General features: G+C 50.9%; 1 protein-coding gene across 1 annotated transcript; it reads left to right on the top strand.

Annotated features, from left to right (window-relative positions):
• Positions 1–515: 515 nt before the first annotated feature.
• Mcat (malonyl-CoA-acyl carrier protein transacylase) lies at positions 516–9,841 on the top strand. The gene is made up of 4 exons (XM_021184157.2): positions 516–993; positions 3,636–3,723; positions 7,289–7,506; positions 8,727–9,841. The coding sequence occupies exons 1-4, from the start codon at positions 577–579 to the stop codon at positions 9,147–9,149; spliced, it is 1,146 nt and encodes a 381-aa protein (XP_021039816.1). The 5' UTR covers positions 516–576; the 3' UTR covers positions 9,150–9,841.
• Positions 9,842–10,248: the final 407 nt, after the last annotated feature.

Below are 10,248 nucleotides of genomic sequence, written 5' to 3' on the forward strand. Positions count from 1 at the left end.
TGGCTGTCCTGGAACTGCTCTGTAGACTATGCTGGCCTCGAACTCAGATCCGCCTGCCTCTGCCTTCAAAATGTTGGGATTAAAGGCGCGTCACTACCACTCGGCCATAAACTGAGGAATTTAAAAAGCGAATCTGACTTGCACTTGGTTCTACAGCACGGAGATTTACTAGTTTCCTATTATGATTTGGACACCTAGCTGTCCTTTGTAGGCAACAAGAACTATTTGCTTAGTACGGCTGGCAGAATCATGGGCAAAACCAAACCAACTACAGCACTTTCACGGTCTACTGGACGGTGGTGCACAATTTTGTACGTAGATACCTACTGAAGGTTCACTATGGAAGCCATCTGCGGTTCCTGGCTGGAGATGTTTAAGGAAATTCACGGACCACTCCAGGACCGACATGCAACTGCAAATAGTTTGAGAGCTGGTAAGGATCAGTAAATAACATAGGAACGTTTTTTTACTGGCTGCCTAGATGACCCGACGGGAAATACGCGAAGGACCGCCCCGCTGCGCAGCCGCAGTTCGTCTCAGCCGCCACGGTAACGACCACCTGGTCTTCGCGTCGCTATGAGCGCTCGGGTAGCTCGGGCCCGGTGGGCCTGGCGCTCCTTGGGCCGCCGCGCCGCCTCGAGCCTCCGGGAGCCGCCGCCGGACGCCGTGGACGTGGCGGAGCTGCTGCGGGACTCCAGCGTGGCGGAGGAGGGAGCCCAGGAGGCGGTGGCGCGGCGGCGGCCGCCTTCGCAGTGCTCCGTGTTGCTCTTCCCCGGCCAGGGCTGCCAAACGGTCGGCATGGGCAGCGGCCTGCTCCACCTCCCGCGTGTGCGGCAGCTCTACGAGGCCGCGCACCGGGTGCTGGGCTACGATCTGCTGGAGCTGTGCCTGCGGGGGCCCCAGGAGGACCTGGACCGCACAGTGCATTGCCAGCCCGCCGTCTTTGTGGCTTCGCTGGCCGCCGTGGAGAAGCTACATCATCTGCAGCCGGCGGTGAGCCGAGGAGCGAGCGCCGGACCCCGCCTTCTGGGTCTCAGGGTTCCTCAGTCTGGTTCTTACTGGTCCCCAATCTGGTCCTCGTTGATACTATTCTAGACGCACTGCACAAAATGAGAATCCCTGCTCCAGGGGAGTTTGCATCTTAGATGGCACAGACAGTTCACACTTAACCGAGTTAACGTATCACATTAAAGATGAATGCGTTGGGCTAGAGGACCTGGGTTCGGTTCCTAGCACCCATGTAGTGGTTCACAACTATCCATAACTCCAGTTCCATAGGATCTAATGCTATTTTATGGCCTCTTCGGGTATCAGGTATGTGCACCATGTGCACAAAACATATAAACAAGCAAAACATTCAAACACATAAATTGTTTTATTTTGTTTTTTTCTAGACAAGGTTTTTCTGTGTAACAGCCCTGTATATCTTGGAACTCCCTTTGTACACCATACTGGCCTCAAACTGGTGGAGATCCTTTTGCCTCTGCCTACCAAGTGCTGAGACCAAAGGCATGTGCCACCACACCTGGCCACACACATAAATTTTTTTTTAAGATTTATTTATTTAATGTATGTGAGTACACTAGCTGTACAGATGGTTGTGAGCCTTCATATGGTTGTTGGAAATTGAATTTAGGACCTCTGCTGGCTCCAGTTGGCCCTGCTCGCTCTGGCCCAAGGATCTATTTATTATTATAATTAAGTACACTGTAGCTGTCTTCAGACACACAGAAGAGGGCGTCAGATCTCATTAGTGGTGGTTGTGAGCCACCATGTGGTTGCTGGGATTTGACCTCAGGGCCTTCAGAAGAACAGTCAGTGCTCTTACCTGCTGAGCCGCCTCACCAGCCCCCACATAATTTTTTTTTTTTTTTTTAATTTTTGAGAGGCTGGAGAGATTGCTCAGTGGTTAAGAGCACTGACTGTTCTTCCAGAGGATCCTGGTTCAATTCTCAGCATTCACATGACAGCTCACAACTGTCTTTAACTCCAGTTACAGGGGATCTGGCACCCTCACACTGACATACATGTAATTAAAATACAATGCACATAAAAAATTTAAAAAATTTTTGAAGATATGTGTCAGAGAAAGATACGCGGGAGGGTAAGGGACTGTGGTTTTAGATGAGTTTGAGTTGCTCGAATAGTTATTAAATGCTAAAGATTTCTGTGTGGTTATTTTGCAGGTATGTCTGTGTGTGACATGCATGGCTAGTGCCCCTAGGGGCCAGAAGGGGATACTGGACCTTTTGGATTTTTGAGTTAGAGACAATTTGTCTTGTGTTGTGGGTGCTGGGAATCTAACCTGGGTACTCTAGAAGAACAGCTCTTAACTGCTGAGCCATCTCTCTCTTCAGCCCTTTAAAAATGTTTTTAAAAGATGACTTCCTTAAATGAAAGATACCAAGAAATTGATGTTAGGGGCTCAGGGATGGCTCAGCCATTAAGAGTGTTTACTGCTCATGTAGAAGCCAGTTTCAGTCCCCAAGACCCTGGCTCATAAAATGCTGGTAACTTGAGATCCAAGGGATCCTGTGCCTTCTTCCAGCCTCCACGAGCATGTGCCAGGCTTAGAGATGAACACCTTTAATCTCAACACTCAGGAGGCAGAAGCAGGCCAGTCTCTGAATTCCAGGCCAGTCGGGGCTACACAGTGAGACAGACCCTGGCTGAAAAGACAGAAGATGGCATGGCAGACATTAGAGCATGTGACTTCACTTGCCGCTGATATGTTATAATCCCAGGACAACACATGTTAACTGGTGCCGCGACCCTCTGTTCTACCTCCACAGCCACCTTCTGAGGCAATTGTTAGGAGCAACGGAGGCTCAGGTGACAGGAATGAACATGATCCTGACGGAAGGCTCAGGTGACAGGAATAAGCGTGGCCCTGTGGCACATTGACTCGGTGCTTCTCTGCGCCAAGGCCGCACTGAGAGTTTGTAGACACTAGCATTACCTACTTATGTTAGCAGTCATGTGAAATAGGTCTGGGGGACTAAATCTGCTGCTCTGTGGCTTGGAAAATCATAGTTTTTAAAGTTTAATTTTACTCCTATCTGCATTGGTGTTTTGTCTGCATTCATGTCTCTGGGGGTGTTGGATCCCCTGGAATAGAAACAGCTGTGAACTACCACAAGGATGCTGGGAATTGAACTAGGGTTCTCTGGAAGAGCAGCCAGTGCTTGTAACTGATGAGCCATCTCTCCAGCCCCCAGAAAATCATATTTTTAATGCCTATACTTTTGTTTTGTTTGGGAGCCTGGGAAGGGGGAACTGTAATGTAGCTGTGTTGGCACTGAATTCAAAACTCCTTAGCTTCAGCCTCCTCCGGTACTGATTATAACCATGAGCGGCCATAGGCAGTATGCATGTAATTTCTGTATCCTATGTGCCCGAGAAGCCACTCTGGGCCGAGGCAAGAGGAACCAGTGCTCTGGCTCATGGTGTGACTGGGATCGACTTTAGCTGCCTTGCTAAGGAAAGCTCTCATCAATAAAGGGGAGTGAGTACCAGGCCAATAGAATTGGCTCATGGTGACACATAATTGCCCTGTCAGCTCCAAGGGATGGAGGCACATCCCGGGACTGAGCTCTTTGGAGGATTTGGCCTCATGTTGTGCTCTGTCTCCGCAGGTCATCGACAACTGTGTTGCTGCGGCTGGCTTCAGTGTGGGAGAGTTTGCTGCCTTGGTATTTGCTGGAGCCATGGATTTTTCTGAAGGTACACAAGAAGTGTGACTTGTTCAGGGTGTGTTCTCGCCAGGCTCAGTGGGGACAGGGTACTCTGGACAGTGGTGCTGGATCCACGCAGGGTTGTCGGGAAGGGAGCCCAGGGATGCAGATGATACTGGAGCTCAAGGACTGGATTCCACCGACCCCCTTTGAAGTCTCAAGGATCCGAGGTGTGTTTGCTTTCTACATGTAATTTCATGAGGTCTGCTTTCCTGGCTGCAACCCTTCACTGTCCTCTGCATTGTTTTTTTTAATTACATAAGTGTGTGTGTGTGTGTGTGTGTGTGTGTGTGTATGTGTATGCATATGCATGCACATGCCTCAGTGTATGCATATGCATGTGTGTATGCAATCACAGGCCTCAGTGTGTGCATATGCATGTGTGTATGCAATCACAGGCCTCAGTGTGTGCATATGCATGTGTGTATGCACGCACATGCCTCAGTATGTGCATATGCATGTGTGTATGCACGCACAGGCCTCAGTGTGTGCATATGTATGTGTGTATGCAATCACAGGCCTCAGTGTGTGCATATGTATGTGTGTATGCACGCACATGCCTCAGTGTGTGCATATGCATGTGTGTATGCACGCACATGCCTCAGTATGTGCATATGCATATGTGTATGCACACACAGGCCTCAGTGTGTGCATATGTATGTGTGTATGCACGCACAGGCCTCAGTGTGTGCATATGTATGTGTGTATGCAATCACAGGCCTCAGTGTGTGCATATGTATGTGTGTATGCACGCACAGGCCTCAGTGTATGTGATGTCAAAGGACAATGTTTAGAGTTGGTCTATTACTTCTAACCTGTGGATTTCTAGGATTGAACTCAGGTTGTTAGGTTTGGCTACAGGCACCTCTACCCACTGAGCCCTCTTGCTGGCCCTCCCTTTGCATTCTTGTTTTTTTGAGACAGTGTTTCTCTGTGTAGCCTTGGCTGTCCTGGAACTCACTCTGTAGACCAGGCTGGCCTCGAACTCAGAAATCTGCTTGCCTCTGCCTCCCAAGTGCTGGGATTAAAGGCATGCGCCACCACACCCAGCCTCCCTTTGCATTCTTAAGCCATTCACATTCTGTGCCTGTCACACCTGGAAGATGTTCAGTACATGTTATGAAAAAAAAGAGTAATAATTATTGCCTAGTGTTTGCAAAGCCTATTTTCAGCACCCAGCTTGAGTGCAGGGAACTGAGCTTAAAGGAGTTAGTACTCCGAGCTGATGGGCTAGCTTTCCAGTCCCATTTCCTAAGATTTTTTATTTTTTTAGCTGGAACTGGGCAAAGAATCATATACTTGTAGCCCTGGCTACTCAGGAGGCTGTGGCAAAAAGATCACTTGTGCTGAGCTTGGGGCTTGTGCCCTTAATCCCAGCACTTGGAGAATGAGCCAAGGCAGGTAGAGTTAAGTGAGCTCAAGGCAAGCCTGGTCTACATAGCAAGCCCCAGATCCACCGGGGCTACAGAGTGAGACCCTGTCTCAAAAATGGCGGAGGGAGGGCATTTGAGTTCAAGTCTAGTGTAGGGAACATTCAGTCTGGGGGTTGGGGGAGAGGGAGTGAGTGAGAGATAGACAGGACTCTCCCCCCCCCCCATACACACAGACATACACACACAATATTACACAAGTCCTTGACTGAATGATTCATTGATTTAAAATCTGCTTTATAGTTCTGTCCAGGGAAGGGACTTGAACGCACATTTCTAGGGAGGTGAGACCCAGATGGACGATAAGCCCATGTGTAACGACACTGGTCAACAGGGAAGTGAAAGACAGCCCACATGAGCAGCACTTCATACTCCATAGGAGATGAAGGTTGAGAGTGTGCAGAAGTCAGCCCAGGTTCCTGCTTCTGGGAATGTAAACAGGAGCGCCACTGTACAGTTAAACTGTAATACGAAGTGTGCGCAGGACAGGAGTCCAGTTGGCAGAAAGGGCAGATTAGAGCTTGCTGGGGTTGGAAGAAATGGGAGAGCTGTTCTTGAGGGAGTGGTGCTGGGCATTGAACCTGTGGCCCCAAGCATGCACGGCCAGCACTGCCACGGAGCTGCATCGCCAGCCCCAGTGCTGTTGCTTTAAAAGCATTGCTATCATGGAAGGGATGGCAGTGTGTCCATGTCCTGCCAGCCGCTAGCTTTGCAGTACTGTGTGTGCGGTTTGCAGAGTGCAGTGCTGAGTGTCTGTGTGTCATGGTCACACCCTTGGGAGATGGCCACATGTACCCTCTACCTTGCAGTGTGTTCTCCTGCTTCCTGTCACAGTTCAGCATGTGTATGCCCCACAGTTGCCTGGGGCAAGAGCTGTAAGTCCCGTACAAACATACCCAAGTGCTGACTGAATGGTGTGCATAGAGAAGGGTGTGAGGCTGCCTCCTCTCCAGATCCTCACTCTTCTGTCAAGCTCAAGGCAGTGTCTGTGTCTCTCGTTCCAGTCAGCCTGTCCTGCCCAAGACACAGACACTGGGAGAGGACAGGAGTGTAGTCATAGCCTTCCTTGGTGTCTCGGCCCTGGAGCTGTACCTGAGCCCATTTCTACTCCTGCCTTGGCAGTGCTGGCTCTCATACTCTGCAGGGGTTGTCCCTGCCTGGTTTATGACTGACAGCCTGGGCATCTGGTGCTCTTGACTGTTTCTTTCCAGCTTCTCTATGTAACAACCCAGGCAGAGTGGGTGGTGTAGTTCTGCAGGGACCAGGAGATTCTTGTTTTGGGGGTTTTCTTGATCACTGAAGGTGCTCCTTGTAGCAGGACTCCTAGTCCTTGTCCATCACTGTCCATAGAATCTCTCACAGTTGTAACAACCAAAGAGTCTTCAATTGGCAGGAAGCTCCTTGACTCAGATTATCTGTCTTCTTATGTGTATGTGCTTGCATGAGTTTATGTGCACTGTGTGTGTGTGTGTGTGTGTGTGTGTGTGTGTGTGTGTGTGTGTGCACGCGCGAGCATCAGTGCCTAAGGCACTGGATTCCCTTAAACTGGAGTTTCAGGAACTTGTGAGCTATCTCAATGTGGGTGATGGGAACAGAACCCTAGTCCTCCACAAGAACAGAAGCGCTCTTAGATGCCGAGCCAGTTTTGCTGCCTCTGCCTCCTGAGTGCTGGGACTAAAAGTGCAAGCCACCACCACCCGGCCTGCTTTTTACCTTTGTTCCTCCCTGCCTCTCCCCTTCTCTCTGTGGCTGTGTGCATGTGTGTGTACTATGTATGTGCACTAACAGATGCTAGAGAAGAACAGTGTGTGTCTTACCACTCACTGGGCTGAGACAGGGTCTCTCCTTGAGCCTGGAGCTAGGCAGGCCCAACTCCCACTTGCTCGGTTATAGGCTTACATTGCCATACTTGACTTTTTATGTGGGTGCTAAGGATTTGAACTCAGGCTGATCCTATGCAGTAAGTGCTCTTCTATGCTGGATGTGGCCACTCAGCACACATATAAAAATAACTAAAACTGTGGCCCTGGGGCTGCCAGTCAGCATCACTGTCCCTGTTTCCCTGAATGACAGCTCACCTTCCACTTCACAGTTAGATTTCCAAACGAACCTCTATCTGGATAGGTCTGTATGCGGTGAAGGTCCGCGCCGAAGCTATGCAAGAAGCATCCGAAGCCGTTCCCAGTGGGATGCTGTCTGTCCTCGGCCAGCGTCAGTCCAACTTCTCCTTTGCCTGCTTGGAAGCCCAGGAGCACTGCAAGTCTTTGGGTATAGAGAACCCAGTGTGCCAGGTGTCCAACTACCTCTTTCCTGACTGCAGGGTCATCTCAGGACACCTTGAGGTTAGTGTTGATGGGAGCCACCCTGCCAGACTCCAGTCCATTGTGCCGCAGGGAGTCATTCATTGTGCAAGAGTGGGTGCCTTGCTGAGTATCATCTGAAGAACATGTCTGAGGGTGAGGAGGGGGGCATGTGTGGCAGAGTGAGGACTGCAGGGGAAGCAGAAGCCAGGATATTGCCTGTTCCCCTGCAGACAGGACAGTTCTGAACCAGCCACCTGGCTCACGGGTCAGGTCAGAGGACCAGGTCACACCATGTCTAGGCCTGTCCACACTGTGCTCTGGCTTCTTAAGAGTCTGCAGTCTGGGTACTTGCTTGGAGAAGAGCTGTCTTCTGTGGCTTTGCCTGGCTTTTTTGCCTGGCTTCTTAAGTGTCTGATTTTGCATTCAATTGCTTGCCACTCTTCTTCAGGTGTCACTTACCAAGGCAGTCTGTGTACTAGCACAAGGGACACAGACCCATTAGCATGCCTGTTGTTAGAGGCACAACATGGAACAAGGCTGCTCCAGGCCACTGACACAGTGACAGGCACTGTGTCACAAGCACAGGTCCTGAGTGGAAGTGGGAGCTGGGGACTTAGTGTTACCTGAGGTGCCAAGAAAGTGTCCCGGAGCCACGTAAGGGCCAGTTACCATGTCTACCTCCTGCACTGCTCGTCCACCATCTAGAAGGCATCTTTGTCCTGTCACACAGTGGAAGCTGAGGCAGAGAAACAAGAGCCAGAAATCTGAGAGTCTTTCTGTGCAGCCAGTGCTGATCCTGAACTCACAATCAAATGCCTTAAGCATTTGCCACTGAAGCCATGTCAACCCAGCACTTGGGAGGTGAAGGCAGAAGGATGTGGCATTCTAGGCCAGCTTTGGCTACATAGTGAGTTCAAGGCCAGCCTTACTTACCAACGACCTTGTCTCAAAAACAGAAACATATAATCAGGTGTGGGGTGTGGTGATGCACTGCTTTAATCCCAGTACCTGGGAGGCAGAGGCAAGAAGATATCTCTGAGTTCAAAGCTAGTCTAGTCTACATAATGAGTTCCAAGCTGGCCAGGACTACATGGTGGGCGCCGTCTCAAAAACAAAACACACACATAGACACACACAGACACACACAGACACACACAGACACAGACACACACACACACACACAGAGCTGTGCATCTATGAGGATGCCAGAATAGCTGGAACCTTAGCTTCTGTGAGATGCCTTGTGTTTTTCCCTCTAGGCCCTTCAGTTTCTCCGGAGGAATTCTGCTAAGTATCACTTCCGGCGCACAAAGATGCTGCCTGTAAGTGGAGGCTTCCATACCTGCCTCATGGAGCCAGCCGTGGATCCCCTGATGAAAGTTCTAGGCTCGATCAACATCAAGAAGCCGCTGGTAGCCGTCCATTCCAATGTCAGTGGGCAGAAGTACACACATCCACAATACATCCGGAAGCTGCTGGGGCAGCAGGTGGTGTCGCCAGTGAAATGGGAACAGACAATGCATTCTATCTACGAGCGGAAGAGAGGCATGGAGTTCCCCAGCACCTACGAGGTGGGCCCCGGGCAGCAGCTAGGAAGCATCCTCAAGTGCTGCAACAGGCAGGCGTGGAAGTCCTACAGCCATGTGGATGTGATGCAGAACATCATGGATCCTGACCCCTGAGGGCCTTGGGCTTAGAATGGCCCCAGTGTGAGCCTCTGTACCTGCCTCTTTTCCTCAGACTTGAGGACGATGGACACTGCAGTCTCAGCTGTGGCTCAGGCTCCCTCAGAGCATATCCTCCAACTGACAGGACATTGGGCTGCTGGGGAAAGGGCGACTGTGCAGACGGCCTGCCCGGCCATAATGCTGCTCTGCCTCTGCACTCAACCATGTTCCTCGGTGAACCCAGAAGGGCTAGCCTGGGCAGTCTTAGACTCATTCCGTGGGTATTGTGGACACACTGCTTGGCTTTAAGCTAGGCCTGGTGCAGAGGATCGCCTCAGCCGCCTGTGACGTGCTCCTTTGGCCTCGAATCTGTGTGGTGGCCTTGTTCTTCACTCACTTGGCAGGTGGGAGATTGAGTCCCGTGTGCCATACAGACCTCAGAAGCACATATTAAGTGCCTATGTATGCCCTAGAGTGGGTGGTCCTTTGTATAAGAAACTAGGAGAACTGTGTAAGGTGTGGAGTGGGGACCCTGCCTTTCCTAGGCCAGCCCGTGTTCATTCACACAGAGACACCACCAGCAGCAGGTCATCCATGGGACAGTGTGTCTCATACTGTGTTTATGGCTTCCCTCAGAGCAGTCTGCTCCACAGCAGGAGTGGGTTGATGCTCCTGGGAAGACATATAATAAACACGAGCCATTCTAAGCTGCCGGCTGCCTTTCTCTCTCTGTGAGGAGTCTTGGGGATGAGGCCCATGAATTTGTTTTGTAGCTGGGGAGGCCTGTGTCTAATGTGATAGACTTTGTCAGCAGGACTGTCAGCCTGACAGGACCCGTCCTACTGTCCATTCTTGTACAACTGTCCTTTGTCCTGGCCAGTATACTTGCAGGCCTTGTGACCACCAGATGCCCAGTGGATTTCAATCCGTATGCAAGTAGTGAGCACACCTGTCCTGGCTGAGGCTGGAGAACGGCTTTAGCTCTTAAGTTTGCCACCGAGCAGGCAGTACAGCATGCCGGTAAATGAGGGGGATTCTGGAAAGCTGTCAGTGTTTGCTCGCAGGGGACTGGGTCCTGGGTCTGGAGCACCTCGGCCTGTCTGTCTGCCGAGGG

Source organism: Mus caroli, unplaced genomic scaffold (genome assembly GCF_978045245.1).
Source record: "Mus caroli unplaced genomic scaffold, Mus_caroli_1 scaffold_16, whole genome shotgun sequence".
NCBI classification, from domain to species: Eukaryota; Metazoa; Chordata; class Mammalia; order Rodentia; family Muridae; genus Mus; species Mus caroli.

Bases quoted from the DNA above. Each gene is read 5' to 3' on its own strand.
- Mcat (XM_021184157.2), top strand. From the start codon at position 577: ATGAGCGCTCGGGTAGCTCGGGCCCGGTGGGCCTGGCGCTCCTTGGGC. The intron at 994-3,635 runs GTGAGCCGAGGA...CTGTCTCCGCAG, and splicing joins TACATCATCTGCAGCCGGCG to GTCATCGACAACTGTGTTGC. The intron at 7,507-8,726 runs GTTAGTGTTGAT...TTTTCCCTCTAG, and splicing joins TCATCTCAGGACACCTTGAG to GCCCTTCAGTTTCTCCGGAG.